Source organism: Hyperolius riggenbachi, chromosome 2, assembly GCF_040937935.1.
Source record: "Hyperolius riggenbachi isolate aHypRig1 chromosome 2, aHypRig1.pri, whole genome shotgun sequence".
Taxonomy (NCBI): Eukaryota; Metazoa; Chordata; class Amphibia; order Anura; family Hyperoliidae; genus Hyperolius; species Hyperolius riggenbachi.
Window position 1 is genome coordinate 117,234,124 of NC_090647.1, and position 20,088 is coordinate 117,254,211.

The 20,088-nt window shown below is 46.0% G+C and overlaps 1 protein-coding gene across 2 annotated transcripts in view; it reads left to right on the forward strand.

Moving 5' to 3' along the window:
* Positions 1-20,088, forward strand: part of ASIC1 (acid sensing ion channel subunit 1) — a 387,423-nt gene that overhangs the window by 77,786 nt on the left and 289,549 nt on the right. The window contains exon 3 of one of the 2 annotated variants that reach the window (XM_068267255.1): positions 13,625-13,844. In XM_068267255.1, the coding sequence (XP_068123356.1) occupies positions 13,625-13,844 (220 nt within the window). The remainder of the gene's footprint in view (positions 1-13,624; positions 13,845-20,088) is intronic. The other variant, XM_068267256.1, reaches the window with a different exon arrangement.

The following is a 20,088-nucleotide window of genomic DNA, read 5'->3' on the forward strand; positions in this document are numbered from 1 at the left end:
ATTAGGCTAGACTCTTTAATAACCAAAGCAAGTGATTTATCCATACATCTACAGTCATGAGCGCTTTATTAAGAGCACTATACTGAAGCAGGCATGGATTCCACAAGACATTGGAAACATTTTATGGTCAATTATGGTCATGTAGACATGATTACATTAGGCAATTTTTGCATATTTGTCATGTACGAATCTCCCAATTTACAACGTCCCAGACCACCATCAGTCTGGAGTGCTGACAGAAGGCAGGTTGGGGTTCTTTGAATTGTACCTTCAACAAGTGACTTTTGTGAACCTGTGGCCACTGCAGCCTCAGCTTTATGTTATTGGCAGACAACCCAACATGGTTAGACATGTTGAGTATTCTGGAATGTATTTTTCCTCATCACTATTTTGCTTAGTTACTATAGCCTTTCTGTTAGTTGGAAGCAGTTAAGTCATTCTCTTCTGACTTCTACCATTAACTAAACATTTCCATCCACAGAACTGCTACTCACTGGGTGTTTTCACACTATTCCCAGTAACGTAAAAGGTAGCTGGGTGTGAGAATCTTACAAGTTTTTCAGTTTTGCAGGAGCAATTTTGGGTACCTGGAGTTTGGCAAATAATCTCATTTATGCATAAATGTGTCAGTTTCTGAAAATTAAGGCAAAACTAAAATGGCCATATTCACTCATCACTAACCACTTTGTCCTCCTTGACGTATAAAAACATCAAGGAGGACATGCGCGGTCCCGCGGCCGATCGCCCGAGTGCACGCGCACTCCCGGCCACGGATTCGGTAGCTCAGGAATCAATGCATTGGGCTATGGTGCCCAATCACTGATTCCTCTCCCCCGCTGAAAAAGCGGCAGCTTCTCTCGGAAGCTACGCTTTTTCTGAAGCTATGTCCCTCTAAGCGTACATTGTACGCTTAGAGTGACGTCATGTAAACAAACTCAAGATTGCCATCTTGTGGCCAAAAAGTAAAACTACATCTAAAAGTAAAAAAACATTACAATACACAAATATTTCCCCAAATAAAACACTATTCATATCCCACCCTCCCAAAAATGCCCACATAAAATGTTTAATAAAAAAAAACAAAAAACATTACTGTTAAAAAAAAGAAACACATAAATATTTACCTAAGGGTCTAAACTTTTTAAATATCTGTGTAAAGATGAAATATTTCTCTCTATTTTTTTTTTTATAAGCTTGTAAATAGTGATGGATGCAAAATGGAAAAAATGCTCTTTTATTTCCAAATAAAATATTGTCACGATACATTGTGATAGGGACATAATTTAAACGGTGAAATAACCGTGACAAATGGGCAAATACAATACGTGGGTTTTAATTATGGAGGCATGTATTATTTTAAAACTATAATGGCTGAAAACTGACAAATAATGAATTTTTTCATTTTTTTTCTTATTCTTACTGTTAAAATGCATTTACAGTAAGGTAGCTCTTAGCAAAATGTACCCCCCAAAGAAAGCCTAATTGGTGGTGGAAAAAACAAGATATAGATCAGTTCATTGTGATAAGTAGTGATAAAGTTATAGGCTAATGAATGGGAGGTGAACTTTGCTCGGATGCATAAAGTGAAAACGATTGAGAGCTTAAGTGGCTAAATACTAGAAATGTTCAGTGAGATGCAAATAATTGAAAGTTGATGCACGATTATGCAAATTGTGTATGCAAATCTATGCAGCTTGAAAATGGACCAATCAAATTTTACCTCAGCACATTCATTCATTTTCAAGCTGCATACATTTGCATACCCAATTTGCATAATGCTGAATCTCATTGTTCATCCCTACTAAATACTATACATCGACCTCAGTGATAGTCAGCAGGGCCAGGTTGAGGAAGGCTAGGAAGGCACAAGCCTCTAGGCGGACAGTGCAGAGAGGAGAGGTTAGAATAGAAACACTTTTACAGCTCTGGTCGTGACTCTGCATATGGATGGGGGGCGGGGGCATTTGGGGCTCATCTGGCTATCTGGACTGGGGAGGGGGCTGGCTGTCTAAAACTGGGGGAACATTTGGCTATCTAAACTGGGGGTGGGGATAACCCCTAAGACCACACCTGTTACCTACAACTGCGCTGACTTAATTGGGGATGGGGGAGGTGGAATGCACATTGAAATCACTGCCTCTATTGCTAGAGAAGCTTGTCTCTCTGCCCTGCTGGTCAATTAACAGCTGGCATTGTTTGCGCCAATTTGATTTGATTCTAAACACGATAGTTAGTATAGGTGGCCCACCCCTTATTTTGTTACAAGGTCATCCCCTGCCTATTTATGAATTCCACTTATAATCCCTCTGGGTGTTGTGCCTGGAGAGCTTTTACATAACTCTGTTGTATTTTTAGCAGTTTCTGTGAGAATTGGCAGTTTTGCTGAATGTTGCTTTTTAATCAGGTTATAAATATTTTATCATTTACACTGAGTCTTTGGAATGTCAGTTTTACATTGCAGGTTTTCTCGGTACTTCCGTCATTTCAGCGCCCCTTTGGAACCCCTCCTCTTGCTTTGTTTTTGTCCTGCATTGTCGAAGAGGATCGTTTTGCATTATTTTAGCAAAATACTGAATTTTAACAGACAAATACAGTATTAATGGGAAAACATATTTTATTGTTTCTATCACATAAAAGTCAGAGTGAATTGAGAGGAAGACAAATAATTACATTTTTTTTTTTTTTTGAAACATCAATATGCGAGACGGTTGGAATGTTTTCTTTTACAGATGGAGGAATTTTATTACGATATTTTAGTCTTCCAGGATCTAGAGCTGTTCGGCTGAGAGGATGTTATAAAAAGGCATATCACTTTGAAGTCTAAAATAAACACTACCATGAAAATTCAATTTTCTCTTCTTTGGAAGTACAGTGTCAGTTCTTCCATGTGTAGATGGGATCTCCCGGAGTTCTCCTGGCAGTGCTCCTGTAAATGTGTTACCAGAAGTTAAACTAATGTAAAGCTTGAAGTTAAATTACAGTCATACTTAGCATTTTGTGGCAGGATTAAAGCAAACAGAAAAATAAAAGTCAAAATTAACATACACGTCATATTTACCTACCGCGTAGTCTACTTATCAATCTCTTTCTCCTGTTTGTCCACTGTGATCGATAGAATTCTCTGTCCTCCATTTTAAAAATGGTGATGACTCCATAAGTTCATGACAGTAACTGACAGCAACTGATATAGTAAAAAAAAGGGGGCCCTAAGGTCCCTTTTACACTTAATCAGTTGCTCTCAGTTATAACTGAAAGAAAACTGATTTTCAACATAATGCCCATGTTTTCCTACGGCACAGTTCCCACTATATGCGTTATAACTGAAATCTTTTTCACAATGCATTGCAATGAAAAAAATGCAAACTAACGCTTACCATCGCATTAAGTGTAAAAGAGACCTTAGGCTTTCAGCTTCCTGTGAGACAAGTCTGACAAGATCTGGGTGGCAGCTTAGTGTGGGCGGTGGCTTGTTGTTGTGGTGTGCGCACTGCACCCCGTATTCTTTTGAGAATCAATGGTTTCCTGTTTAATTTGGTTATTGTATTTTGCGACTCATTCTAGTGACTGAGATCCGCAACACAATCGCCAGGAAAATGCTGAATGCAGCGTGTTTGCAATCGGCAAAAATCGCCAATGCACTGCAATCGCTGAAGTGAGAGCAATCTCATAGGATTACTTGTGCAGCAGCGCTTTGCTGATCGCCAGCAATCAGCAAAGTACAAATTGCGGGCTAAAAACGCAGAGTGTGAATGGGGCCTAATTCTGATGCATTTGCTTGATCTGTATCCAAAATGTATACAATGTGCATCCAGTGTTGCTCGGATACCCCTAATCACGATTTAAGCAAATCTGGCCACGGCAGTACCAAATTCCAGATAGGCCGTGGTCGTGATTCGGATTTGAAAAGTGATTGCATGTAGAATCCGTGATCACGGATTAGACTTTAACGTTAATAGCAAAGCTCCCATATGTGCTACAATTAGTGGTGCTCAGCAGAGCTCGAATATTCGAGTAGCTCGAATATTCGAGCTCTTTTTCAGCTATTCGAGCTCGGTATTCGAGCTCCGAATAGCTGTAGCTATTCGAATGGGCTATTCGAGAACACTCGAATAGCCCATTCACTATTCGAGCTATTCGAGCAAACCGGCGCTATTCGAGCTCGGTACCGAGCTCGAATAGCGTCATAGCCCAGATTGATGTGCTTAGAGCCAATCAGAGGGCTCCCAGGCCCTCTGACGGCAGCCAATCACAGAGGGGGACCCTGGCCAGCCCCTACCCTATAAATAGCGGCCGCCATGTTCGGGTTTTCCATGCTTGCCTGAGACTTGTACAGAGAGAGATCTGCTCCTTTGTGCTTTGGCTTAGCAAGTGCTCTATTGTGTTCATTTACCTAGCGTTTTTGCTCACCTACACCTGCCATATACACCTGTATTGTTGTTATTTAGATAGACATTGTATTTTAGTTAGTAGCTTGTGTGTTACATTAGAGACAGGCAGCTGCTGCAAGCTTACAGGTTTAGGCCTCAGGGGGGCCTTGCCTCTGTGGGCAGCTGTCCTCTGTTTATTTCTCTCATCATCTATACCAGTATTTCTGCTGTCCTTTACTAATAGTATTGTAGTTATACTGTACTAGGAGTAGGACACTCACTGACTGTCACTGTTTATAGGCTACTAGCTAGCTCCTGCGTGTGTGCACTCACTCACTGTCTGTGTGTACACACACTCTATTTCCTTCTGATTACTGATTGATTATTGTTAGTTGTACTTACTTACTACTTACTCTTACTGTACCCGTAGGGACACTCACTGTCACTGTTCATATAGGCTACTAGCTCCTGCGTGTGCGCACTCACTGTCTGAGTGTACACACACAACACACACTCTATTTCCTTCTGATCGCTGATTGATTATTGTAATTAGTTAGTTCTACTTACTGTTACTACTTACTCTTACTGTACTAGGAGTCTAGGACACTCAGTCACTGTGTTCATAGGCTACTAGCTCCTGCGTGCGTGCACTCACTGTCTGAGTGTACACACACCCACACTCCATTTCCTTCTGATCGCTGATTGATTATTGTTATTAGTTAGTTCTACTTACTGTTACTACTTACTCTTACTGTACTAGGAGTCTAGGACACTCAGTCACTGTGTTCATAGGCTACTAGCTCCTGCGTGCGTGCACTCACTGTCTGAGTGTACACACACCCACACTCCATTTCCTTCTGATCGCTGATTGATTATTGTTATTAGTTAGTTCTACTTACTGTTACTACTTACTTACTCTTACCGTACTAGGAGTCTAGGACACTCAGTCACTGTGTCCATAGGCTACTAGCTCCTGCGTGCGTGCACTCACTGTCTGAGTGTACACACACTAAATTTACTTGTGATTACTACTACTGATTATTGTAACTGCTAGTTGTACTTCCTGACTGTTAATACTTACTTACTGTACTAGGGGACACTCACTCAGTCACCTCACCAACCAACCCACTCCATTAAAGTACCCCACTTTTCACCCGCCCTTTTACAAAACTTTTGTCTATACGCCCAAAACATTGAAGATGTCTGGAAGTGGCAGCCAGCGCGGTTTGGGCAAGGGGAAGGGCAGCAAGGGAATCAGGAAGAGAGGGAGCAGCATTGTGGCAAGCCGCGGCCGCGGGCGCGCCACCATGCACAGTTCCGCAGCAGCAGCAGCAGCGTCAGTGGCTAACATTCCTCCCATAGCCACTGGCCGTGGACGCCTTGGGCGCCGCCCAGGAGGAGCATCTGCAACTCACGCTGCAGAGACACAGCAGCAGCAGCGTGTAGCACCTGCTCCCATTTTCCTCCAGCCGGGTCGGAAACGTCCCATTGAGGAAAAGGATGCAGACACTGTGGTGCAACTCATGACGGAGGATGAGCAGCCCGCCATCAGCTCTGCATCCGAGGCCTCCACCCTCACCACCACCACCCCTGTTCGCAGCAGCCGCCCAGCAGGGCCTGGGGAGGAGGCCAGTTCACCGTCAGTCGCCGACCTGTCACTCAGCACTCTTTTGACCCCAGGCATGATGAGTCAATTGAATGCTGTTGTTGGCGATTTGGAGGAGGAGATGCTGATGGGCACTTTGGGGGAGGAGGGATTGGACAGCAAGACTGTGGCGACAGTCAAGCGTCCCATCCATGCATCAGCAGAGGAGTTTGGGGGGTCATCATCAGAGCAGGACATGTTTCAGGAGGGGCATGATGATGATGACCCGGTGACAGACAGAGACTGGGTGCCAACACATCCAGAGGATGTCGTCCTCAGCAGCTCTGAGGAGGAGGAGGAGGATGCGGTTGTGGGCCTTGCAAGGAGGCGCATCATTGCAAGCATTGGCAGCGTCCCACAGCCTGCTGGTGTCTCAGGCTCAGCAGCAGCAGCAGCAGCATCAGCCAGTACCACCACCAGCCGCACCCAAGACCCCCCCCCCCCCCCCAACCACCACAGGGAAACAGGCAGCAGCGCTTCCATGCCGTAGGGGGATGTTTTTGTCACCAATCTGGCGGTTTTTCACCATGCCCACAGTGTACAGCAAGTACGCCACTTGCAACCACTGTCAGCGGAAGTTGAGCAGAGGTGCAGACCCCTTGAAGTTCAGCACCAGCTCGCTGATCAACCACCTTTCTGCGAAACACTTCCACCAGCATGAGGAGTTCCAGAGGCTGAAGGCATCTGGTGCTGGCAGTGGCACCAATCCCATCACTGCACAGCCTTCAGCAGCAGCAGCAGCAACAGCAGCCACCCGCCCTCCTGCTCCTCCAGCAGCACCAGCAGGAGTGCGGAAACGCCCTGCTCCTCCCCCCTCTGCAACTCCTGCCGCCGACACTGAGGCCTGTTCTGGCAGCCAGTCCTCAGTGGCCTCCTCTGCTCCGTCTGCTGATTCCCGTGCCAGCAAAAAGGCACGCCAGAGCCTTTTGAGCGAGTCCTTCCAGGGGGTGGTTAGGGCTCTGCCTCCCAGCAGCCGTCGCGTGCGGCAGCTGAACGGCTTGCTGGCACGGGCCATGTGCTCCCAACTCCTGCCGTACACGCTCGTGCAGGAGGGGAGCGACATGCGGGCGCTGCTTGCTTGTGCAGCCCCAGACTGGCAGCTCCCCAGCAGACACTTCTTCGCCCGCAAGGCCATTCCTGCACTGCACCGCTTTGTGATGGCCAATGTGGAGCGAGGGCTGGAGCACGCGGTTGGTGAAAGGGTCCACGTCACCATGGACTCCTGGAGCAGCCGCTTCGGGACAGGCCGCTACCTGTCCTTCACTGTCCACTGGGTCAGCTTGGTGGAAGGGGGTGAGGATGGGAGAGCAGCAGCGGGCACAGCAGCAGCAGCAACACAGTGGGTGGTGCCACCCCGCAGGGTCAGGGGAACTGCAGCGGGTTCCTCCGATCCTCTGCCATCCTCCGCCACACCTGGCCAAACCCCCCGCCTCAGCAGCAGTGTGAAGGCCCGCCACTGCCAAGCGCTGCTGCACTTGGTCAGCCTTGGCAAGACCAAGCTGACGGCAGCCCACGTGTTGGCCAAACTCCAGGAGCAGGAGCGGATTTGGCTGACCCCCAGAGGCCTCAGAGTCGGAGAGGTGGTGTCCGACAATGGGGCCAATCTGGTTGCTGCCATAGACAGGGGAAACCTGACCCACATCCCCTGTCTTGCCCACGTGCTGAACCTGGTGGTGCAGAAGTTCCTGCGCACCTACCAGGGGATGGACGAGCTGCTGGAAACGGCAAGGAACGTTGTGCGTCACTTCCGGCGCTCGGCTGCAGCCTGTGCGAGCCTGGAAGACGTGCAAAAGGAGCTGGATCTGCCACGCCATCGGCTGATCATTGACGTTCCGACTCGCTGGAACTCCACCCTGGCGATGTTGGAGCGTCTGGTTGAACAGAAGCACGCTGTCAACCACTACCTTGCCCTGGCCACTGTTTCCGCAGCTCAGAGAAGGGACAAGACCAGCAACATCCCGTCCATCGTCCCCGATGATGACTGGAGGCACATGCAGCAGGTGTGCTTAGTGCTGGCTCCCTTCCTGCAGGCCACAAACATGGTGAGCAGGGACCATGCTATGGTCTGCGAGTGGGTGCCCCTGGTTTCTCTGCTGAACAGGGCACTCGATGCTTTGCTGGCACAGGGAGCGGCAGCCTTGGACCAGCAGGAGCGGCAAGCAGCTGCACAGTCCACCTCTGAGGGGGAGGAGGAGGAGGACTTGGTGGAGGTCCCTGACCTGGCTGCTGATGAGGGGGATCAGCGCAGTGCAGCTGAGTTGGTGCGGGGGTGGAGAGAGGATGAGGCAGCAGAGGAGGAGGATGAGGAGGACAGCACTGACGTCGATGTGCCAGCAGACGTGGCCCGCCTCTTCCCAATGGCAGCGCACATGCTGACGTGCCTGCGCAGGGACCCCAGGGTGATCCAGATGAAGCAGAGGGAGGACATCTGGATCAGCATGATGTTGGACCCACGCCTCAAGGGGAAGTTGAGCCAGTTCCTGCCGCCTGCAGGAGGAGACCCAGCGCAACAAATAAGGAGCTTGCAGCAGGCCCTTGTTGAGCGCTTGGAGGAAGCCTTCCCCCAGCCTTCCACCCCCACTGTCCAGCAGCCAGCACAGAGGCAGCAGCAGGTGCCTGCATCCAGCAGCAGCAAGCGCCCCACAGACCTGCTGTCTCTCAGCCACGAGCTCTACAGGACTGTAGAGGCTCCGGCAGCAGTGACTAGAGAGGAGATGCATGCAGCAGCATCCTCCTCCGGTCACAGCCAGCGCCTGACCCGCATGGTGGCTGACTACATGGGGTCCTACAGCGGGCTTGACAGCGATGCCCCTGTTGATCCCATGGAGTATTGGGTCAAGCGCATGGAGATCTGGAGCGAGCTGGCGCAGTACGCCCTGGAAGTGCTGTCCTGCCCCCCTTCCAGCGTGCTGTCCGAGCGCTGCTTCAGTGCAGCTGGTGGCGTGGTCACCGAGAAACGCTCACGTCTGTCTCACAAGTCTGTGGACAGACTGACGTTTCTCAAGATGAACCAGGCGTGGGTGGAAGGCGAGTTCCTGGCCCCTGTTGTCGGCGAGAGGGGGACATGAACTGGCTGCCGGAACTTAGTACCATCGTTAATGTGCCTTACCACCCTTTACCACCTCCTGGCTCCTGCTCACTAAGCCAGCCTGGTTCACTTTGACTATTACGTCGCCTGCAGCCACACATTTCACACCTACAGTGGGCTGCTGCTGTGTACTGCCCTTCTGCTGTCTGTCTGTGTTTCCCACTGCCAGGGTACACAGAATTACCTTCTGCTGCCACTCTGCCACCAGCTATTACGTCAAAACAATAGCTATATTGGTTGTAAAACCAAAACCAAAAAAAACCAATAAAAAAAAAAAAAGGTTTAATTTTTCTGAGGTGCCCGGGTTGAAAACTGTGTTGTCCCAGTTGTGTATTGGACACAATGTGGGCTGCACGACCGCTGTCTGGGACCTCCTGTTGTGTTTATTTACAGCCCTGGTATCACCGCTAGGTACCAGGGCTATTATGTCACGCTGCCTACCTGCTGCCACACTCACACTGCTCCTCCATTCCTCCTGCTGCTGCTGTCTGTCTGTGTTTCCCACTGCCAGGGTACACAGAATTACCGTCTGCTGCCACTCTGCCACCAGCTATTACGTCACAACAATAGCTGCTCACACTGCTCCTCCATTCCTCCTGCTGCTGCTGTCTGTCTGTGTTTCCCACTGCCAGGGTACACAGAATTACCTTCTGCTGCCACTCTGCCACCAGCTATTACGTCAAAACAATAGCTATATTGGTTGTAAAACCAAAACCAAAAAAAACCAATAAAAAAAAAAAAAGGTTTAATTTTTCTGAGGTGCCCGGGTTGAAAACTGTGTTGTCCCAGTTGTGTATTGGACACAATGTGGGCTGCACGACCGCTGTCTGGGACCTCCTGTTGTGTTTATTTACAGCCCTGGTATCACCGCTAGGTACCAGGGCTATTATGTCACGCTGCCTACCTGCTGCCACACTCACACTGCTCCTCCATTCCTCCTGCTGCTGCTGTCTGTCTGTGTTTCCCACTGCCAGGGTACACAGAATTACCGTCTGCTGCCACTCTGCCACCAGCTATTACGTCACAACAATAGCTGCTCACACTGCTCCTCCATTCCTCCTGCTGCTGCTGTCTGTCTGTGTTTCCCACTGCCAGGGTACACAGAATTACCTTCTGCTGCCACTCTGCCACCAGCTATTACGTCAAAACAATAGCTATATTGGTTGTAAAACCAAAACCAAAAAAAACCAATAAAAAAAAAAAAAGGTTTAATTTTTCTGAGGTGCCCGGGTTGAAAACTGTGTTGTCCCAGTTGTGTATTGGACACAATGTGGGCTGCACGACCGCTGTCTGGGACCTCCTGTTGTGTTTATTTACAGCCCTGGTATCACCGCTAGGTACCAGGGCTATTATGTCACGCTGCCTACCTGCTGCCACACTCACACTGCTCCTCCATTCCTCCTGCTGCTGCTGTCTGTCTGTGTTTCCCACTGCCAGGGTACACAGAATTACCGTCTGCTGCCACTCTGCCACCAGCTATTACGTCACAACAATAGCTGCTCACACTGCTCCTCCATTCCTCCTGCTGCTGCTGTCTGTCTGTGTTTCCCACTGCCAGGGTACACAGAATTACCTTCTGCTGCCACTCTGCCACCAGCTATTACGTCAAAACAATAGCTATATTGGTTGTAAAACCAAAACCAAAAAAAACCAATAAAAAAAAAAAAAGGTTTAATTTTTCTGAGGTGCCCGGGTTGAAAACTGTGTTGTCCCAGTTGTGTATTGGACACAATGTGGGCTGCACGACCGCTGTCTGGGACCTCCTGTTGTGTTTATTTACAGCCCTGGTATCACCGCTAGGTACCAGGGCTATTATGTCACGGCGAGCTGCCTGCCTCATTGACTGCCTGCTGCCACACACTCATCCTCCTCCTCCTGCTGCTGAATTTACCTCCTGCTGTCTTTGTGTTTCCACTGCCAGGGAGCACATACAATGGCGCTTCCAACATGCGTGCGCCCACCAGCTATTTGTTACGCTCAAAAATAGCTGCATTTCTTTAAAAAAAAATTTGAAAAGAGAAATACGTGAAGAAGAAGAAGAAGACGATATTGAAAAAGAAGGAGAAGGAGAAGATGAAGAAGAAGATGAAGAAGAAGATGAAGAAGAAGAAGATGAAGATGAAGAAGATGAAGATGAAGAAGAAGAAGAAGATGAAGAAGAAGAAGATGAAGAAGAAGATGAAGAAGATGAAGATGAAGAAGAAGAAGAAGATGATGAAGAAGATGAAGAAGAAGAAGAAGAAGATGAAGAAGAAGAAGATGAAGAAGAAGAAGATGAAGAAGAAGATGAAGAAGATGAAGAAGAAGATGAAGAAGATGAAGATGAAGAAGAAGAAGAAGATGATGAAGAAGATGAAGAAGAAGAAGAAGAAGATGAAGAAGATGAAGAAGAAGAAGAAGAAGATGAAGAAGAAGAAGAAGAAGATGAAGAAGATGAAGAAGATGAAGAAGATGAAGAAGAAGATGAAGATGAAGAAGATGAAGATGAAGAAGATGAAGATGAAGAAGATGAAGAAGATGAAGAAGAAGAAGAAGATGAAGAAGAAGAAGAAGAAGATGAAGAAGAAGATGAAGAAGATGAAGATGAAGAAGAAGAAGAAGATGATGAAGAAGAAGAAGAAGAAGAAGAAGAAGAAGATCTAGAAGAAGATTAAGAAAGATAAAGAAGAAGAAGAACAAGTATATACAGTAACACTACACTACTGAACCAAATTAAGGACACAACTTCTCTTTCCACATTTTTTTTTAAAGGAACATCCCCACATAATCACTTGCTGTTGTTACTTGGAAAAAAAGATGTTTCTTGCATCATTCACCCTCAAAACAAGTGTTGGAAGCTATTTTGGGCCAATTCGAATAGTCAGCTCGAATAGTGAGCTCGAATACCGACTCGAATAGTGAGCTCGAAGTCCGAGGTCGAATCGAATAGTAAAAAATATTCGACTCGAATATTCGACTGACCTCGAATAATTTACTATTCGAATTCGACCAAATTCGAATTTTTAAAAGGGGTATTTGAGCACCACTGGCTACAATCACCAAAATTGCATGGATTATAAAGGCGAGATGTGGCTACAACCTTAAAAAAGAACATTTCGTTTTTGAGAAAATCGATTTTAAAATTTCAAAAGGAAAAAATATTTAAAATCTGCCAAAACCTGCCGATTTTAGCGGTTAATAACAAAGCCCCTTACAAGGTATAAACACTAAATTTGCCAGATATGTTAAGAATAACAGTGGGAACAAGAGGAATTTTTTCTTTCAAAAATACCTTATAGTTTTTGAGAAAAATGAATTTAAAAATTTCAGAGGAAAAAAATTACATTTAAATGTGGTAAATGACAGTTAGTTAATGAAGCAAAACCCGACGACTTTAGAGGTTAATAGCAAAGCCCCCTTACATCCTAGAAACACCACATTTGCAGGATATGTTAAAAAGATAGTGGGAAAAGATAATCTTTTCCTATTTTTTAAAACTTTTTTTTTTATGTTCAGATGGTGGGAAATTAAAAAAAAATGATGTGGGATCATTTAAAGGGGAACTTCAGCCTAAACAAACATGCTGTCATTAAGCTACATTAGTTATGTTAATTAAAATAGATGGGTAATATAATCTCTTACCCACCCTGTTTTAAAAGAACAGGCAAATGTTTGTGATTTCATGGGGGCAGCCATCTTTGTCAGGGGGGGCGGCCATCTTTTTGGTTGAAAGGAGGTGACAAGGAGCATGCGACATAGTTCCAACTTTCCTGTGTCCTGATCTCCCCTCCCAGCTGCGCGCGCTAGGCTTCAAATCTCAAATTAAAAATTAAAAAAAAATGTGGTCCAAAAACAGCAGATTGAGAACAAAAACATCAGAAATCCCATCATGCTTTGCACAGCATCAGGGGAAAAATGCCCGGGCAGTTTTCTTCTGTGCAGCTTATAATGAGGCTTGGATAAGAAAAACGAAGTTCTGATGCTGTAAAACTGTTAAAGAAACACCAAGCCTTTTCAGTGCTGCTGAGTACATTTTTAGTCTGGAGGTTTATTTTAAGAAGGGGACCCCAGATGCCCACCCCCCTCCAAGGAGAAATGAGTATAGGGGTACAAAGTATAGAGGTACGGCGGGTGTTGGCGGTTTAATCACGGTCGTGATCACAGCTAAATCCGTGATCACGACCCAGATTTGCACCACGATTATTAGTGCATTCGGAACTGAATCCGTGATCGAGACGCGATCACGGATTTGCATCACGATGTCGGGTAGTTGAAAAATGCTTGTGAATCACGGCTATGCTGTGATCACGAGAACGTGGTGAGTAACCCTGTTTACATCAACAACAAGATCTGGCCACCTAGTGGTTTTACTCTCATAGCTACTGGCTGCAAGTGATCAATATGACATGTTGAAATGTTCAGATGTAATGTATCATATCTACTCTATAATTATCAAAACAAATGAATAAAATATCTGCATTTCTGTTAAGTTTTATTATTATTTTATTTTTTTGTGTTTTTTTTTTCCACTGTCACCTATTATAGATATCCCCTGTTATTTCTTCCCAGCTACGAAATACCAGATACTCACCTTGCAGACGAGAAAGTCATGGAAATCCTACAAGATAAATCCAACTTCCGCAATTTTAAACCAAAGCCGTTTAACATGAAGGAGTTTTATGACCGCACCGGACACGACATCCGCGAGATGCTGCTGAGCTGCAAGTTCCGGGGAGAGGAGTGTGGCCCCGATGACTTTGTACCGGTAAGCTGCAGTGTTTTCACTGTTTACTTTACAAGCCTGTGACAATCGCTGAATGTGTTGCAGAGTGGTGCTGGTAAGCCGCTGTGTTTTCACTGTTTACTTTACAAGCCTGACAATCGCTGAATGTGTGTCAGGATGTTGCCTGCTTACTGAAGTACTACTGATGTCCAGTTAATGCAGAAGCTGTGTATTTAGGAAAGCCACGGTCAGAGATGGATGTAATATGTGGCACAGTGAGTTCATACCTGCAGGCACCATTATTAGTGGTTTGTGGTTTGTGATTGGATGATAGGGGAGTTTGTTACTTTTTTTATAAAAAATTTACTTTTTCTCTTGACTCAAAATTTTTGTGAAAATGTAATGGAATTTTCTCACTATAAACATTTTTGCAAAATATGAACTTTCTCTAACAGTCTCTGGCCCATTAGAAGGGTTATGTGGAGTGCTGGCAAAAACAAAAACTGACACTTACCTGGGGCTTCTATCAGCCCCCTGTAGCTGTCATGTCCCACGCCGTCCTCCTCTGATCACTCGTTCTCCGCCACCGGTCCCGGTCTAAATGTGCGTCTAACGCAACTGCGCGCCATGGCCATGCGCGTTCCCGCTCGTGTCCCCAGGGGCTTACTGTGCAGGCACAGTACAAGAAAACCTCGTACTACGCCTGCACAGTAAGCTCCCTTTAAGGACCAGAGACTGCTGATACAAAAAACGGGTATCAATACATCTCGTCGCTTCTGTCGCTCTCACCGTTCATGCTGCTCTCCCATCGCTGAAGCCCACTCGCCCTGCCATCGCTATGACAGCAGTGCTCTGTGAGCCAGTCAGGAGCCGTGAGTCAATATGATTGTGAAACGACCATTGGGAAATGGTAAATTGTATCATGAGTGGCCATCTTAAGACATAAATCTGACACTGGCCTTAGTAGTAACAAGGGATTAATTCGCAAAGTCTCTATAGTGGAAGTATTATCATTTTCAGACATATTTGCCAATTTGAAAATGTTTCTTTCTCAATGTTCATTCTTATTTCACCAACAGCGAAAGTAACGTGTGTTCCAATAACAATAGTTCGGCATTTAACAACAATTCTTAAATAAACCCATATCTGCTTTATTTTTTTCATATAGAATTATTTACAGACATTATGTTATATGATTTCAACCCAGGGCCGGCTTTAGGGAGGGGGGGGGGGGGCAAGAGGGGGCAGAGCCCCCTCAAATAGACTTCTTGCCCCCTCAAATATGCTGCTGCTTCCTGGTCCCTTGGAACGCAGTCACGTCTCCTCTATCTCCGCTGTGCTGTGTGCAGGGGGCGGAGATATATATAAAACTAAAGAAGAAGTACCCAATTCAAACAGCACCAAGCCACTCAGGAGTATGATCAAAAATACAAATCTTTATTGGTACATAGCAATCAAATTATTAAAAACAATTAAAATTCACCAGGAGGTGAAACCAACGGTGTACATAAATGCCAATATAGAAATTACATATATAAATCACAAGTCCTCACAAAAAATCCCAATAATTCATATTATTAAATTGTTATAATCAGATGAGTAGATCAATAATGCCCTCAATTTAACTCATTTAGATAACATTAAAAACCATGAAATTGGCATAAAGTGTATAATAGTGCAATAATTAATATACCAGTGAATTCATAGACCATAACATAGGTCTACTATAAATAAAAAGTGTAAACACGCACTAAAGTGCATCAGCTTGATTGTAATCAGGTAAAATGTAGGAGGTTTGTCAAAGCACACAACAGGGATAACTGAGATGAACAATGTGAACCCACACTAAATTGCATCAATCTGAGTACTCACAGGTATTATACCAAGTAGGTTAATAATACACAAAAAATATATATATATATAGCTAAATACCCAAGTCTGTGCAAAGTGAGGATGAGTGTGAAGGCAGAAGACTTACATGAGGGAAAAGGAGGACGACTAAGTACACCGCCGCACGCCTGAATGCATCGCGCGGGCTCTACCCGCTTCAGAAGGAGGCCAGGGGGCGGAGATAGAGACACTCAGTAGCCTTTTCGGGTATCACATGGGGCCAGGCAGCCAGTGGGAGAGGAGTGAGACACTCTGTTCTCTCACTGTCTGCCCGGCCCCATGTGATCCCGGCCAGCCACAAGCATCTGTATCTGAATGAGAGCTGGGGAGACATAAAGGAAAAGAGGCAAGTGATTTACGTCTCCAGTCCCAGCCGCCCAGCTCTCTGCATACACATGACACAGCCTGTGTCAGACTGCCTGTGTGCTGCTGATGGACGCTATTTGTGTATAGTGTACGAGTCCCCTGACCTCCCACACTGACCTGACAACCTTGTGCCCACATTACTGTGATGATTGGTGGGCAGGGGATACTCTTTTATTAATAACTGATTCCTATCTGCAGCTCAGGGAGCAGGAACAATCCACACAGAGGTCAGGTATACTCTGTGTAATGGCTCACCCCCCTTCTTTTCACTATTCAGTCTCACTGACTGACCTGCCCTCTGCTCTTTTATCTGCTCTGCTCACTTCAGCCTGCATTTTCTTTTATTAACCCTTTCACTGCCTGTCCTAGCTTCTTAAGCTTTGTGTATCCTAATTTAATCATTTGTAGCTGCTCCTGGTCTCCTATTAAGAATGGCTTAAAGTGTACTAGAGATGATTGACACTGTTGTATACATACCTGGGGCTTCCTCCAGCCCTATGCGCACAGATCACTCCCACGTCGCCGTCCTCTGCTGCCTGCTGCTGCGGTATTGGGTCCCGTTAGTTCTGCCAGTCTACCCAAGAGAAGTGCGCCCTCTACGTATCTCTTCGGTGGTCGCTGGAGAGATACGCAAAGAGCGCAGTTCCTCTTGCGCAGATTGGCTGCGACTGGCTGAACTAACGTGACCCAATACCGGAGCTGCAGGCAGCGGAGGACGGCGGCATGGGAGCGATCTGTGTGCATGGGGCTGGAGGAAGACCTGGGTATGTATAAAACAGTATCAATCATCTCTGGTTTCCTTTAAGGGTGCCATACATCAGCAACTTGGCAGTGTATTTTTGGTGAAATGCTGTCAGATCACATATATTTTTTGGGGATACACTACAGCAGAGCTCAAACTATTCCAGCAGACCTTTAACACCACTGCTAAAGTCATGTATATTTGCCCCCACCCATGACCACGCCCACGGTCTGCTGCATGGCCACGCCCATTTTTCGGCGCGCCGCGTGTAGGTTTTTTTTTTATGCCCCCTGCAAATTTCTGTCTGCCCCCTTATATGTGCCTGTCTAGAACCGGCCCTGTTTCAACTTGTCCTAGTTTATCTTCACTATCTACCTATAATTCTTCTTCAGCTTATTAAACCACTCAGGAAAATTAAAAAAATGTTTTATTCAACATGATTTCAACATTTTCTTTATGTCATTCTTGTCATGTGATGACGTCCGACGTGATTGCGTCATTTGCGTGGCCACGCATTAACCGGTAGTAGGAAGTAACTAGGACATTTGGATTCAGGTGCTGCGTGTGCAATATATATGGGCACCAGATAGACATAGACTTACCTCGTGGATGGACCGCGGAACGCGTGAGGAACATCAGGACAGCATCTTCTGTCATTTAGGTAATATTTTATCCACTTTCATTGCAGCCTTGCTCACTGGCTGTGACTGTGCTATTGTATTACTGTAGACGCATCAGAGGTGCATCTTTATTTTCAGCAGTTGTCAGCATGGTATATATTAGGGTAGACATTAGTATATGCTTATCAGGGCATGTGCATTGAGTTTATATTTAATATTTACCTTAAATCTATATTGACTTGGATTGAATACTTACCTTATATGATTCTGTGGATCCCCACAGCATTTTGTTTTTATTTTTGGTACTCAGTAAAGAATCTTTTATTTTGACATAGGATAGTAATAGTCATATTGATATGGATGTCTTTCCCAGTGCTGGTCGTAATGGAGAACGCTACGCTTACGGATCATTACGCGTAATTTTACGCTATTACGCATTACGAAATTACGCTTACGGCTTAGACATTCAATTTCGGTACATGTCTATAATTACGCATAGCACTTACGCAATTACGCGTAAGTATACCGTAATTCAGGTTATTACGTTATAGGCTTACCCGTAAAATCCTACTAGCAATTAATGCGTAAGGTCATGCTGCCAAGCGGAAAAGTTGACGCATGGATCAATGTTAGGTAGCCGCCGACTTTAAGGGTTAATAGCAAAGCCCCCTTAAGTGCTAAGAGCCTCAAATTTGGAGAATATATTAAGGAGATCAGAAGGAATAAGAGGAAAAATTTTTTTTCAAAAAGACCTTATAGTTTTTGAGAAAATCGATGTTAAAGTTTCAAAGGAAAAATATATACATTTAAAAACCCGCCGACTTTAACGGTTAATAGCAAAGCCTGCTTAAAATTGAGGAACACCAAATTCACAGGGTATATTAAGGGGATCAGTGGGAATAAGAGGAAAAATTTTTTTTTCAAAAAGACCTTATAGTTTTTGAGAAAATCGATTTTTAAGTTTCAAGGGCGAAAATGTCTTTTAAATGCGGAAAATGTCAGGTTTTTTTGCACAGGTAACAATAGTGTTTTATTTTCATAGATTCCCCCAAGTGGGAAGAGTTTTACTTACTTCGTTCTGAGTGTGGGAAATATAAAAAAAAAACGACGTGGGGTCCCCCCTCCCAGACCTCTTTAACCCCTTGTCCCCCATGCAGACTGGGATAGCCAGAATGCGGAGCACCGGCCGCGTGGGGCTCTGCACCCTGACTATACCAGCCCGCATGGTCCATGGATTGGGGGGTCTCGGAAGGGGAGGGGCAGCCAAGCTTTCCCCTCCCCCTCCGAGCCCTTGTCCAATCCAAGGACAAGGAGCTCTTCTCCACCTCCGATGGGCGGTGGAGGTGGAGGCCGCGATTTCCTGGGGAGGGGTTCATGGTGGCATCTGGGAGTCCCCTTTAAAAAGGGGTCCCCCAGATGCCCACCCCCCTCCCAGGAGAAATGAGTATAGAGGTACTTGTAGTACCCCTTACCCATTTCCTTTAAGAGTTAAAAGTAAATAAACACACAAACACATAGAAAAAGTATTTTAATTGAACAAAAAACATAACCACGAAAAAAGTCCTTTAATATTCTTAATTAACCATTAATACTTACCTGTCCCTTTAAAAGCCAGTTCCCACGCAATATCCTCGGAAATATACTAATCAGTTACAATGTAACAAAGTTATTACAATGTAACAACTTTGTTACTTTGTAACACCACCGCACCCGACGTCACTCGCCGCTCACCCGCCGGCCGCCGCATACACGCTAGTCCCCGCCGGCTCCCGCCGTCCACTCCGCCCACACCTGTCACTCATATACATGCTGGCACCCATGGGTGCCAGCATGTATATAGGTGACATGTGGGAGAGGCGGGGAGGGCAGCGGAGCCGGCGGGGACTTAGCGTCCCTTCACCCGACAGAGCTCTGAGCTATATTAGCTCAGAGCTCTCGAAAGCATCTTTGTATTTGGGCTCCAAGGAGCCCCATTGGTCCTTAGCAGACCAATGGGGTTCCTTCAAATCAGAAGGAACCCCATTGGTCTGCTAAGGACCAATGGGGCTCCTTGGAGCCCAAATACAAAGATGCTTAGAGAGCTCTGAGCTATAGCTCAGAGCTCTGTCGGGTCCTGCAGCACAGACGCGGCGGCGGCGGCGGTGAGTGACGTCGGGTGCGGCGTAGTTACAATGTAACAAAGTTGTTACATTGTAATAACTTTGTTACATTGTAACTGATTAGTATATTTCCGAGGATATTGCGTGGGAACTGGCTTTTAAAGGGACAGGTAAGTATTAATGGTTAATTAAGAATATTAAAGGACTTTTTTCGTGGTTATGTTTTTTGTTCAATTAAAATACTTTTTCTATGTGTTTGTGTGTTTATTTACTTTTAACTCTTAAAGGAAATGGGTAAGGGGTACTACAAGTACCTCTATACTCATTTCTCCTGGGAGGGGGGTGGGCATCTGGGGGACCCCTTTTTAAAGGGGACTCCCAGATGCCACCATGAACCCCTCCCCAGGAAATCGCGGCCTCCACCTCCACCGCCCATCGGAGGTGGAGAAGAGCCCCTTGTCCTTGGATTGGACAAGGGCTCGGAGGGGGAGGGGAAAGCTTGGCTGCCCCTCCCCTTCCGAGACCCCCCAATCCATGGACCATGCGGGCTGGTATAGTCAGGGTGCGGA